Below are 14,275 nucleotides of genomic sequence, written 5' to 3'. Positions count from 1 at the left end.
TGTTGATATCGGCACAAAAAATCATAATTATATTGTTTGTCAGAGTTTGTTGAAAAAAGATGTCGTGCTAGGCACTGTCTTTGTTGATATGTATGCCAAATGTGGTGCGCTTGAGAAAGATGTCGAGCTTTGCACTGTCTTGGTCGATATGTATGCCAAATGTGGTGTGCTTCAAAAAGCAAGAAAAGTGCTTGAGGAGCTTCCTACTCAGAATGTCGCCTCGAGGCTTCAACACCAAAGGTCATGGATGTTAGTGAGGCTGTTGAAAAAAGATGTCGTGCTTGGCATTGCCTTGGGTGATATGTATGCTAAAAATGTGGTGCGCTTGAGATGCTGATATGTCATGCTTGGCACTGTCTTTGTCGATATGTATGCATCCTTGAAAAGCTTCCTGGTAAAAATTTTGTGCGCTTGAGATACTGATATGTATGCTAAAAATGTGGTGTGCTTGAGATGCTGATATGTCATGCTTGGCACTGTCTTTGTCGATATGTATGCATCCTTGCAAAGCTTCTTGGTAAAGTATGCTCAAGGCTCTAGGATAGCAGATGAGAACATGGCCATCTAGGCTTCAATATCAAAGGTCATGGATGCTAGTGAGGCTGTTAAAAAAAGATTTCATGGTTGGCGTTGCCTTGGTCAACAGTGTATGCTAAATGTGGTGTGCTTGAGAAAGCACAAAAAAGTGTCTGAGAAGCTTTCTATCCGGAATGTTGTCTCTTAGAATGCATTCAGTGTAGGATACACGCAATAGGAGCAAGGCTAGAAAGCTCTTGGCTGCTTTCAGTGGGGATGCAAAGTGAGGGCGTCTCTCCAAATGCAATCACATAAGCGTATATCAAGATGCTGATATTGGCCTAAAAAATCACTATGATATTGTTAGTTAGGGGTTGCTGCCAACAATTGCCATGCTTGGCAATGCCTTGGTTGATATGTATGCCACATGTGGTGCGAGATGTCGTCTTTCGGAACACATTGATTGTAGGATATGCCCGACAAGGGCACAGGAAGCTGTCGTGCTTGGCACTATCTTGGTCGTTATGTATGCTTAATGTGGTGCGCTTGAGAAAGCACAAAAAGTGCTTGAGGAGCTTCCTGTCCGGAATGTCACCTCTTGGAATGCACTAATTGCGGGATGTGCGCAACAAGAGCAGCACCAGAAATCTCTAGGCTGTTTTCAGCGAATGCAAAAGCAAGGGTATCTCTCAAAATTCAGTCACCTATACTTTTGTCTTGAATGCTACGCTTACATCTTAAAGGCATGTGGCTCTACGCAACTGCTTGAGGAGATTCCTGTCTGGACTTACACTCTTGGAATGCACTAATTGCAAGATTTGTCCCACGTGGACAGGGGCAGAAAGCTCTAGTTTGTTTTCAGCAAATGCAAAGTGAGGGCCCTCTCTACAGATGTACTCATCTATGCATGCATCTTGAAGGCATGTAGCTCTAAGCAAGATGCTGATATGGGCACAAAAATTCACAATTGTATTGTTAGTCAAAGGCTATTGAGAAAAGATGTCGTGCTTGGCACTGTCTTGGTCAATAAGTATGCAAAGCGAGGGTACCTCTCCATATGCAATTACCTTTGCACGTACCTTGAAGGCATGCGGCTCTACACAAGATGCTCATATGGGTACAAAAACTCAGAAGTATATTGTGAGTCGGAGGCTATTGAAGAAAGATGTCGTGCTTGGCAGTATTGTCTTGGTTGATATGCATGTACAATGTGGTATGCTTGAGAAAGCACAAAATGTGATGAGCTTCCTATCTGGAATGTTATCTCTTGAAATGCGGTGATTCGAGATGTGCGCAACAAGAGCAGGGCCATAAAGCCCTAGGTTGTTTCCAGGGGATGCAAAGCAACAATCCTTCATCCACGTGGCATCGACCATCCAACAGCAAGTGCTTGCTCGCACATTTTATGACCTTCATCAGTCCCCTTGTAAAGACGTGCAGCTATTGAGCTATTCCTACTCTAAACTATAATTTCGGCCCTCTGACGTCTTTCTCATCGCAAATTGAGAGTCATCAGAATTACAGCCTTTCAGTGAAAACAGGAGATCGGCTTCCTTTCTTCTTTCTTGGTATCTTCACAAAAAAACCACAAGATGGGTAATCACTTCAAATTGATGCAGGACGTTGGCAAGGAAGCTTGTCAAGGCTATTCTAAGCATATGCAAGCAGAAGGCCTTTCTCCAATGCAATCATCTATGGAAGCAAGCACATATGCTAGCATCTTGAAAGACTTTGTAATATGCTGACATGGGTGACAGAATTTATGATGAGAGTGCTAGTCAATCACAAGCTATTCAGAAACAGGTTGTTCTTAGCAAGGCTTTTCTTTATATGTATGGCAAATGTGGTGCCCTTACAATGTCTACAGAAAGGCAACAAATACACTAACAACTCTAAGGAAGAAGCAATACTCATGAAACACATCAAGCAGACTCACAAAAGCACTTACGCTTGCACATTGAAGGTGTGTCTTACATGGGTGAGAATTAATGATGAGATTACTAGTCACGAGTTGTTGCAAAAAATTATCATGCTTCCTGTGATCTAGAGTGTGGACTCTTGGAATGCATTAATTGTAAGATTTGTCCCACGGAGGCAAAGCCAGAAAGCTTTGTTTTCAACAGATGCGAAGCGAGGGCCTCTCTCCAGATGCAATCACCTACGCATGTATCTTGAAGTCAGGTGGCTCTACGCAAGATGCCCAACATCATTGATGCAAGGAGGTGCATGAACGAGACATTCAATCCCACGCTGAGTAAGCATTGTACATTGAGAACGCAGTTAATGAATGCACTGGGAATGGCATGTTCCCTCGTATATAAAAATTGGGGAGAATTGTGCAAACTCCTTCATGTAAGGAGACTTGCATGTTCTTTTTTTTTTAAACATTAAAATGGAACAAACAATTACATCTTGTATGGTCACAAACGTTGAGCTTGACAAAATTCTAACCCTCCTTGCGGTTTTCTACGAGGTACGCCTTTGAAACACTACGATTGGTATCCCATTTTGCAAAAAACGTCTCTGAACCACAACAATCGGTATCCCAAACACTCAGGTAAAAAAATCTAACACGCTTTGATGAATCTCTCTCCGTGCTTCATTTCCTCTCGGATAAAAAAACTCAAACATCCTTTGATGAACTCTCTCTCTCTCTCTCCTCCCATTTAATAAATATCTTAAACAAATTAATAATATCAAAATAAACAAAAAAAAAATCATTTGAGAAGTGCTGAAATGGCATATATAGTTTTCGATATTTTACTTAATCTTAATTCGATACAAACGCAACTAACGAAGCGCTCTAGTTTGCTTTTCCCAAGAGTTAATGGCATCCTTAAAGTGTGGTATAGGCCACGGCTACTTGAAAACAGAGACATTTTGGCTGTACCCTTAATGTAGAGATTTAAGGAGGATAGCCACTTTCATCCTCATCAACCTGAGCTGTAGTGTAGACCAACCGAGTGCATAGGATTTTGAGCCTCTTTGCCAATCCTAGTGAGGTGATTAGGCAAGCTTTAGACTCCATAGGATTTTGAGCCTATTTGCCAAGCTTTACACGTGAAAATCATATCTTCGCTCATATCTGCAAAAAAAGGAACGGCTACACAAGAAAGGATATCCTATGGACATCACCTTTCATTAAGCTAAGTCACCCACATGATTCACAAATACCAAAAAAGATGTCACAAATACCAAAAAAGATGTTTATAGAATTACGACTCCCACAATAAGAAAAAAACACAACAAAGACAAGTTCGATACAGTAAGCATGAAATCTCCAAAACACAACAAAGAGAAGTTGAATACAAAGAGAAGCTTTTTCTCAACAAACATTCACAATTCCACTCTCCGCGACAACCAGAAGGATGTCTCAAACAAAGATAAGGTTTTTCTCAACAAACATCCACAATTCCACTCTCCGCGACAACCAGAAGGATGTCTCAAGCTCTGTTCTAATGAGGAAACCTGAAAACACCACTAGTACTACCAAGTCTCAATGGATTTGTTGCAGACCACTACATCTACACCATTTATCTCAAAAATCCCATTCTTTCATTGTAGCTTTATATGATATCTGAAAGGGCAGGTCATTCTTGAAAGCAAAACCAGAACCACCTGCAAAGATTGGTTCTAACCAAGCTGGCACATCTTGACACAATTTACAGTGCATCTCTCTCTCTCTCTCTCTCTCTCTCTCTCTCTCTCTCTCTCTCTCTCTCTCTACATGATTGCGCATTTTGATTGATTTTCCTCTCCACCTGTGCTCTGCTGAGAATACCTTGATTCGGCGGGCTTGTATGAAAATTCTTTGGTGTCCAATCCATACTGGAAAAGAATTTTCGACATATAAGACCACCTTTTAAAACATTATAATTCATCGTAAGGAGCGTGAAAAATGCACTCAACATTCACCTTTTCTCTCATCCTCGTACTCCAAGCATCAGCTCGAGTGGAATGATTTTCTGAATTTCCGGCTGGGCCAGTAGCTCCTTGCCTATTCAACAAGGGTTGGCGATTGCTCCTCATTGCAAGATACTCATCATCGCTATCATAGTCTGCTCTGGCATTTGATCCCAAAGCTCGTAAAATAACGGCCAGAAACAAAGCAGCGGCCTGCCAAAACAGAGGGGCATTTTCAAAGTTAGTGAAAAATGAGTCGCATTCTTCAAGCTCATGACAAATTAAATGGCCTTTCATTCAAAACATGACCTAACATACAACCGGTGTAAAATATAGGAGAGCACTTATACCTGCATAATAATGATACCCAAAGCAACCCACTTCAGAATATCAAACTTGTCTTCAATAAAATTTTCTATACTGTCTAGTTCGCCTGTAGAGTCATCTGGTATCATCTGCCATTCGAGGATGTGATACGTTGGAACAAACTCTCTCTCAAAATTGACATCATTTCGAAATGCACTTACATCTTCCCAATTCCCATAGAAGAAGATGAATGCAGCAAGGGATAATTCCACGACAATAACAAGTCCTACAAAAAAAGCATACTGTTGTGTATACTGTGAGTTAACGCAAAGCAAAATTAATAAGCGAGTGTAGTAAATAATTCATTTACGTACACAGGAGAGACAACATCCATTCACAGTAGATGCTGCTACACAGCCCGAAACAGTGATTAGCGTTACAAGAACTCCAACACCTATAAAGACATATAGAAACCTGCAAATAACCATCAGCAAAAAATTAGAATTGCAAGAAGTATTAGGATAGCCCTTTATGAGAAAGCATAAGACAATGGGAGTGTGTGAGTGTGAGCACGAGTAAATATCAACATGAGTACGAGTTTAAGTGATACTGACAGTTAGCAAGTTTGTGACGTGGCATACCTAACTTACAAGATTGGCCAAGGGGACTAGAGGGTTAGCATTAAAAACCCTAAATCTAAATCAATTTTCAGAGTACAGCATGTGAATGCGCGAATGCAGTGCGTGTGCGGAGAGTGATAACGGGAGAGAGAGCATGGCACAGGGATGTGGGTGGAGCTCCCAAATCTCACTGTATGAGCACAATGTGAGAATGAGTGAGAGCTCCTCATTCTTTGTATGTATAAAGAATAAGGAGATAAATGTGGGCGGTCGGATGCTGGCCGACGGACACGGGCAAAGCACGGTGAGGCACACCGCCTTTACCTAATATTCTCCCACTAAAGGCTGTTTGCCGATAAGTGGCGAGAAGACTAAAGGCTCTAATACCAATTGTGAGTGCGCGAATGCGGTGCGTGTGCGGAGAGTGAGAAGGGGGGAGAGAGAAAGAGTACACAGGATGTGGGTGGAGCTCCCAAATCTCACTGTGTGAGCACCATGTGAGAATGAGTGAGAGCTCCTTATTCTTTGTATGTATAAAGAATAAGGATAAATGTGGGCAGTCGGACACTAGCCGACAAACACAGGCAAAGCACGGTGACGCACACCGCCTTTACCTAACATTCTCCCATTAAAGGTTGTGTCCGATAAGTGGTGAGAAGACTAGCCTACAACTAGTATATACAAGAGGTAAGAGAAAACGGCTCTCAACCTATGTCCACTCGCTCACTCTGTAACCGCTCTAGTGTAGATGCAACGTGCATACCACTAGGGCTAGAGCTACGATAAGACTGCTGATGCAGATATCGAGTGACGACCTGCATGGCTCCACAATGCACAATGCCAGTGTCAGTCAAGTCATCGCACGACTGACAACTCCCACTACAAATGCACCAACTGCATAAGCAAGATCATGTCTCGAGACCAAAAGGTCAGACATAAGAGACCTGAAAGCCGACGAAACATGCACTATGTGTGCCAACCTATCCCTGTCAACAACCTCAGTGCCATATGCATCCTCATCAAAACCACCTGACTATGCATCACCATGTCAGCATCGTCCCGCAAAGGCATATCTGCTGAGAATGATTGCAAAACCAAAAAATCAGCACCACTGCAATCACACAGCTGTCTGAAGGACACTGTCGCCTTCAAACGTATCAAACGCATCATAGAACAATGCATCGGTCTCTGGCTCAACTGATGACTGTCAAAGCTGTGCATCCCCAGAGATACCACTGTCTGCGTGAACGTGGCACCACAAGACAAATGCACAATCTGCTCTCCATGCAGCACATCTGCAAAAGAGACACACCTCGTCTCTCGCTCCAAACATGACTGCAAATACACAGAGACTACACCTCCTCGTGTGTCAGAAATATGCAAAGGGTATAGCAAACCACTCCTAGCACCTCTGGCTATCACCAGTGATCCCCTATGCATCTTAAATGATCGCTCTCTAAGCAGTACACAATGTCCACTACTCTGCAATTGACGCACTGAAATGAGACTCTGGTTGAGTCCCGGTACATAACGTACATCTCCTAGCGTAAGAAATGCACCGCTAGGTAAAGACATGAATACATCTCCAGCACCCTCTATGTCATATGCTCAACCATCAGCAAACTGCACACAACCAAGTCTCCCACTAGAGAGAGAGCAAAATACATCACGACGTGGCATCACATGAAAAACTACATGCTCGTCTAGTAGAAAACACGTAGACAATGTGCTATCCCAAGACACAAAGTAGTATGAAGGCAAGCTAGACTCAAAAGTGACATGCACATCACATGCATACTCTCTAGCATATGTTCTCATAGTAGCACCATGCATCTACCTCTTCCGCTGCCTCATACGCTTGAAGCAACGACACATACTATGCCCACCATGACCGCAGTGCCAACATGTTAGTCACGATTGTGAGCGAGAACCGCCTCTAACCTGAAGCGTCTCCATATCCATGCCAAAACTATGGCAAACAAAGTGGAAGGTAACTCAACCACTACACAATCCTCAAAAACATGATCAATCACATCAAAATCGATGCTCACATATGCATAAAACAACTCCACAATCTGCAAACTCTGCAAGTATAAACTGAGACAAACTGCTCAACCAAGCGTAAAGCGCATAACCATATACGCAAGTAGAGAGCAAACTAGCTCAAAACGCATCCCATAAGAGAAACTGCCTGCAAAAATCTGTGAAACCTGTGACTAGCCTGTATTCTAGCCACACAAGCATACGCAAATCCTCACTCCTGCGAGAGTGGGTACAAGAACACCAAACCGTGTCCAACCTGACAAAACCTATCAATGTGAGAGCTAAGCTCGATCACAAACTATGGCGAGTAAACTCCAGCCACTATCCCACAAAAGTATACACAAAGCAAAAGCTCAAGACAATGGCCGTGTCGAAACCAGTATGCAATCCAAAGCACTGCAGAAGATGTCCTCAACTGCAAATGGCAACACCTGTGCGAGTACTAGACTCAAACCTGTAGCTAGGAACCAAAATTGGAAGCTCCAAATGGTCGAGTACTCACAACTCAAGACCAAAAATGCAGAGCAAAACACGCTCGCGATGCACCACCGAAAAGGAAAAACACTGCACGCAAATCCTGAGCGCTACAAGCCATCGCAATCTCGATCGCACCAACGATGCGCATATAACTTTTGGGAAAATGTCGCAAGAGTTTCGTCAGCAAAACGGCTACAAAACCAATAACCAAAGTGACTGCATGCTCAAAAGCATGAGCAACCAAAGCGCATCAAACCGCACTCCAAATGCATGCACCAATCTCCACACTTTCCATACATCATTGCAAACACTTGCAAATCTAGTACACAAATACCTGCACTACCTGTGACTGTCAAAAAACATGCTCGAGGCACACATTGCCCAGCTCAAACTGCAATCACATGAGTCTCCATGAGCATCAAACCACATAAGGCATACATCATATCCTCAACTTTCCGAACACCCTGCAACCTGTCAGCTCATATCTCCCAAACCATTCAAAATTTGCAGAAACTTCCTTCTACAAAGTTATAGACCACGCGATAACGGTTGGGAATAGAGGGAATGAACCTGAAATCAGTTGTTTTTACAAGTCAAAACAGATCTGTAAAAATCTGCAGCTGTGTACCCTAGACGTGCAGGCAGTCTGAGTGACGTATCTCAAAATTGGTAAAGATTTTGAGAAAACTTTCTTCTGCAAAGTTGAAGAGGACGAAAAACCGGTCAGCACCAAAGAGAATCGGCTTGAATGAAAACGTTTTGATAGGTCAAACAGATCTGCAAAAACATGCCGCAGTTTGTGCTGCTTCTCTGCTGCTTACCCGCTGAGCTCCAATGGTGCCCCCAATCCCTGAGCTCTGACACCAATTGTGAGTGCGCGAATGCGGAGAGTGAGAAGGGGAGAGAGAGCATGGCACAGGGATGTGGGTGGAGCTCCCAAATCTCACTGTATGAGCACAATGTGAGAATGAGTGAGAGCTTCTTATTCTTTGTATGTATAAAGAATAAAGAGATAAATGTGGGCGGTCGGAAAATGGCTGACGGACACGGGCAAAGCACGGTGAGGCACACCGCCTCTACCTAGCACAGCATGAGGGGCCTAAACCCTTCCAAAAATAAAGCACCGCCCCAATTTGCATAGAGCTGCTGACGTGGCAATCTATGCGAACAGGCCCATGTTTTACGCTGAGGACAGAGGGTGTCAGCTTTTGGAAGTCCAGCTTTTTATAGCACGTGCTTTTGGGCCAAAGCCACTATAAAACGTTTATAAGCAGAGCCATGGCCTCTCTCTCAGGCACATTATGAACATTGAGGGTGGTGGTACTTTTCTTGCCTCAATCCATACACTTCTACTTTATCTACTTAAAAAGAAAGGTTTTGAGGACATGCTTAGCAATATGATCCGTCGTTAGAGATTTCAATCTTGTCTATCTACTATATCTTTGTTGCTTGGATTAAGTAGCTTGAGAGCACTGCAGAGAGGGGACCCTCGGACATTGTACTTTTGTGAAGCAATAATAAAGAAATACCAGAAGGGGCGTCAATCTTTGGGGCTAGTGCATTTGGAAGCGGAACTCCTTCGCTTGATGTCGACTCTCCTTTTCTCTCTCTCCTTATTCAAGTTCAATTCAGTTGTTTTTCAGTTCTCTCACGCATGTTGCTGTAGTTGGGGTGTCCAAGTCTATTACATAATGGAAGAAGCTTTTTGGGGTTATGCTCTTACTACGGAGGTGGTTCATTAGACAGTTTGTGAAGATTGCTTCACTGTTGCACACCTCATAAAGGGGTACCATTCGCTTGGGCAACTTCACAGATAGCATCTTTTGAGAGAGACAAGCAGAAGTTGAGTATTCAGTGTTGGTAAATTGACTATTTTAAGTAATTTCTATTTTATGAAATTAGGATATATTTAAAATTGTGCACTTGAGAACTGTTAAGTTAGAAACTCGGGGGTGAGCCTGTATTGGCTCCATGGCTGGACAGTGAGTTTGATATCCGCACTCAATGCTCATTTATGTGTGAGTATGGCTTGTGTCATGTCATGTGTGCATGGTGGATTTGGTGAGGACCTAACAGTAGGAGAGACCAAGTAACGGCTATTCCCGATGTGTCACAGGATTCGTGACGAGAGCATCGGATAGGGAATATTTTGGTATGAGGAGGAAATCCAAACAAGGTAAGAATTACACGAAAGATGCAAGCACATAAATAACGATGGGTTCTGATGAGAAGCTTTGGAGAAAAGCAAGATGTTTTTGAGTGCTTTCCAAGAAAGCACATGCTTTGCCACGAGGGAGTCTATGTCGGCATTGCATCTTTGCATGAGGTTGTGAGAGTGCGTGTGTGCGGAAGCGCGCGAGAGAGAGAGAGAGAGAGAGAGAGAGAGAGAGAGAGAGAGAGAGAGAGAGAGAGAGAGAGAGAGAGAGAGAGGACACAACACCAGAGATGGGGAAAGGGGGCGATCAGCCCCCCACTAACTACCAAAGCAAGAGACCCAATACAACTGAGATGTCAGACCATGAATGGGTGTGCCCCCCTGGCCCCATATATAGGTTCCCAAGGGGAGGTAGGGAAATGCCTGAGAAAATGTCCCCCACGACCCATCAAGAATTAATGAAATATGAGGGCACCCGGACAAGGTGGACGGCCGGATAGTCCAATCTAAATCCATATGCAAAGGGTGGCCAGCCCAGAGGCACACTAGCCGTACATGTATGCCCTAGACCTGTGAAGCAGCAGAGTGGTGTAAGTCTAACAGAGGTTGCATTCAGGGACACATGATTTTCAGCTCATAAGTTTGAAACTCAGTTTTGAACAGGTTCACATTATTTTTAAAGATGTCCGGCTGCCCACTTATCCACTTTTAAAAAAGCATCAGAAACAAAGTGTCCCTTCTGGTGGCTAAAAAGTGCAACAAACGCAACTCTCTCTCTCTCTCTCTCTCTCTCTCTCTCTCTCTCTCTCTCTCTCTCTCTCTCTCTCTCTCTCTCTCTCTCTCTCTCTCTCTCTCTCTATTTTTGCCGCCCTCTCCCCACCTATTATTGTTGGAAAAAGAGCACAGGTTTCCCTGCTATTCCTGCCAACCTCTTGAGCCTATAAAAGCAACATGGGTGTCCCCCCTCTCACCAAGATTGACCAACAATAGGAGAAGAGGAGACCTTGCCGGAACGGATCTACAAGCATTCGCGACAAGTTTGCGTATGGAGGATGTTTTTCGCGCCTGGAGAAACAGGTGATGATTGCACATGAAATCTACAATTTTTCGCTACTGTGTTTGTGTTTTTGCAAGTACTCCATCTCGGAGAAAGGAGCAAGGAGGCTTCGGCCTACGCTCGGGGATACCGGAAACGGAATCTAGGAGCTCTTATGCTCTCAGAGCAAACCGAAGTTGAAAGCAGGGCTCTTAGATTCCCACACGGGAAGGAAAACCACCATCGAGTCTGAGATCGTATGCTTGTAAAAAGATTCTCCTCATAATAAAGATTCTCTTTTTTTTTCTTTGGGGGGGGCGAGGGGGTTAAGAGTTTTATCTCAAGTGAACTGCCGAAAGTGATCCCATTATTTATTTTGGCTTTTAGGTGTTTATTTTACGTATTTGTCAAAGTCCGGGTAGGGCAATTTATTGAGGTGCGTATATATGTGACCCCTTGTTCCAATTGTACATTGTATCAGTTATTCATTGCCAAGGTTGGTTGGTTCAAGAGACTCTCTCTCTCTCTCTCTCTCTCTCTCTCTCTCTCTCTCTCTCTCTCTCTCTCCCCCCCCCCCTTGGTCTCTACGCTTCCGGATCTTTGACTTTGACATGGTACTAGAGCCCTTGGCTCAGTGATCGCAAAGGAGGAGAGCACGGCGAGGAGAAGAGGAATTGGAGAGGAGGATCTTGATCAGTGTTTTCTTCCCTTGCGTTTTTTGGAGCGTTCTAAAACGTGGGCAAGATCAGTTTTTGGCTTCTACTTGCATTTTGAAGCTAGGAGGCGGACAGTTTTTTGGTGCAACGATTTGAAATGCTAGCAATTGGCAGCAATTTTCCTAGGCTATAGTGAGTTGCGTCTTGAAACGCTCAAGGGAAGAGGCTTTTTGGTGGTGACTTGAAGGCTACAGCTTCAGTGTTTTGAAATGCCAAGGCAGTGGAAGCTCCTCAAAGGCAATTTTTGTGTGCATTTTGAGAGGCGAAACTTGTGGAGGACATCTTGTTGCCTACATCTTGATATGCTTCATCAACATGGCCTTACTTTACAGCGTTCTAAGAAGCCAGTTGTCACAAATTGATGACGTGGCATGACCACCCGTGGCAAGACGGTGACGTGGCAAGCTGTACATAGGTCCTGCAAATTGCAATGACTGTTGACGTGGCTGCCGTACGGTTTCTCCGCAAAAAACGATGACATGCTACGTGGACAATAGTACGGATTTTCTGCCAATTGCGCTGACTGCTTTTTGGCAGTTTTAGGCCTTATGCTTTCGGGATTTAACTGCTCTTGAGTTTACTACTTTTGGGACTTTGCTTGTAACAAACTTGGACACTCCAAGTCAAGAATCTACCACGACATGACAAGAATTCACTTCAAAACAGTTCACAAATAGATTCGACACCGGCCCGGCGGAGTTCCGTGCCAAGAGGTATTGGCCCCAAAGACTGGCGCCCCTTTCGGTATTTCTTTTTGTATTAAAATCTGTGCTCAAAGTACAAGGAAGTGGGAGGGTCTCACTCTCAAACTCTGCGTCCACATGCCCTGAGAAGTGGGAGCCCAAGCCACTAATTTATAGGTTTTACAAGGGTTGCTAAAAGCAGAGCCCCAAAAGCTGAAAATCAAAAGCTTTCACAAATAAAGCAGTACCATCCCACAAGGCTTGCTTGAATAAAGCAACTCCAAAATAAAGCTCTCTCTCTCTCTCTCTCTCTCTCTCTCTCTCTCTCTCTCTCTCTCTCTCTCTCTCTCTCTCATGCTTTGCATAGCCAAAAGCTGCCAATTTCTGTACAGCCAACCACGTCATTAGGTTCCCTACGCTCTGCCACGTCAGCACATGTCAACGGATTTTTCGACGCAGAATCCGGAATTTGCCGTACTGCCACGTTAGCATTCTGCCGCCTTTTCCAGACTGCCTGCCAGAGGGAGAGTATGCATCTGTTGTGTCACCATGCCCCTTCACCAGTTTGTGACATACCCCCCTCTTGAAAGCATTGTAATCGCCCTCAATTACGCCTGCAAAACAGACAGAGGCCATAAACTATCTTAGCAGACACTGATTGTTAGTACCAACGCACTAGGAACACACATCTAGCACATGTACCAATCGACAGTCACATCACAGGACATCACATGACAAATCACATTCAACATTCATTCGGATCCAAGACCATGATTAAATCGGCAACGTATTTAGCAATCGCATCTAGATCCACTCGGGACCTCATAGATGCCCGATTGACTAATCCTTATTGCAACCATGTCTATCGAGACCGTTCAGATCGAAATGCTGCAGTCATTTCCTCTATCAGTTCCTACACTTAAACAAGGCAAGAACAAGTCAGTATCGCAAATTCCAATTCATAAAGTCATACAGCAGAATACTGTCAGCTCACAGTATCCTTGAAACTCAAAAGAGACATCAGTGACTTTAGTATCAAAAATCGAGGCAATCTGTTGACAAAGGAGCGGAGCAACTCCCCTCTTGTGCATACCCGCTGCACCAGATTCCGCCCAAGCTAAGTTCGGGGTTCCATTTAGAATAGACTATGCTAATCCAAATGCTTCGAGGTAAAGATTCACAATCCAAGGAGTATCTACCAGGTCCTCCTCCTCCATTCACTTCGCATCCAATGCAGAGTAGGTCTTGAATTTAACCAAGAACCGTCTTATCGCTTTACCTTTTATCTTTCTGTGCCAATATCTGTTCTGGAACGAGTATCTGCTCGTTGCTCATCTGGCTCCCCATCATCGGGTACATCACCTTTTAAAAGGCTTCAAGAGACTCGAATGAAAACATTGTAAAGTCTCCAAGTGTCGGGCAGCTTCAGTCTAAAGGAGACATCATTTATCTTTTCAGAAATCTGGAAAGGTCCATAGTATCTCACGCTAAGCTTTCGAGAACGCCGCTCCTTTCCCTTTTTCTTTCTCAGGCATGCCTTCTGAAAATGTAAAGAGCACCCAATCATTCTCCTTCAATTCCAAATCGCGACAATGTCGATCTGCTGCCGTTTTCTAAGATTTCTACAAAGCCTTCCAGACCAAGTCCCTTGTGAATTGGTCGGCTTCAAAGAAAAATCTTATCTTTCGTGCTAAAGAAGGGTGAAACCTTCATAGCAAATTCAATAATCTCAAATGGCACCTTCCCCATCAAAGAGTTGATCGTGTTTCTGTAGGAATATTCCACCAAAGGTAAAAACCTTGTTCCCATGAAGTCTTCAG

At 43.8% G+C, this 14,275-nt stretch overlaps 1 protein-coding gene across 3 annotated transcripts in view; it reads right to left on the bottom strand.

Annotated features, from left to right (window-relative positions):
• Positions 1 to 3,795: 3,795 nt before the first annotated feature.
• Positions 3,796 to 14,275, bottom strand: part of LOC147422077 (tobamovirus multiplication protein 2A-like) — a 55,400-nt gene continuing 44,920 nt past the window's right edge. For 2 of the 3 annotated variants that reach the window (XM_086503099.1, XM_086503100.1), the window contains exons 3-7: positions 5,100 to 5,199; positions 4,947 to 5,027; positions 4,770 to 4,874; positions 4,432 to 4,632; positions 3,796 to 4,344 (exon numbers count right to left, since the gene is read on the bottom strand). In XM_086503099.1, coding sequence (XP_086359225.1) covers positions 4,240 to 4,344; positions 4,432 to 4,632; positions 4,770 to 4,874; positions 4,947 to 5,027; positions 5,100 to 5,199 — 592 coding nt within the window. In that variant the 3' untranslated portion in view covers positions 3,796 to 4,239. The remainder of the gene's footprint in view (positions 4,345 to 4,431; positions 4,633 to 4,769; positions 4,875 to 4,946; positions 5,028 to 5,099; positions 5,200 to 14,275) is intronic. The other variant, XM_086503101.1, reaches the window with a different exon arrangement.

This window comes from Adiantum capillus-veneris, chromosome 27 (assembly GCF_014529385.1).
Source record: "Adiantum capillus-veneris isolate H3 chromosome 27, ASM1452938v2, whole genome shotgun sequence".
NCBI classification, from domain to species: Eukaryota; Viridiplantae; Streptophyta; class Polypodiopsida; order Polypodiales; family Pteridaceae; genus Adiantum; species Adiantum capillus-veneris.
The sequence above is the reverse complement of the archived record's forward strand: the minus strand, read 5'-3'. Positions and strand labels throughout refer to the sequence as shown.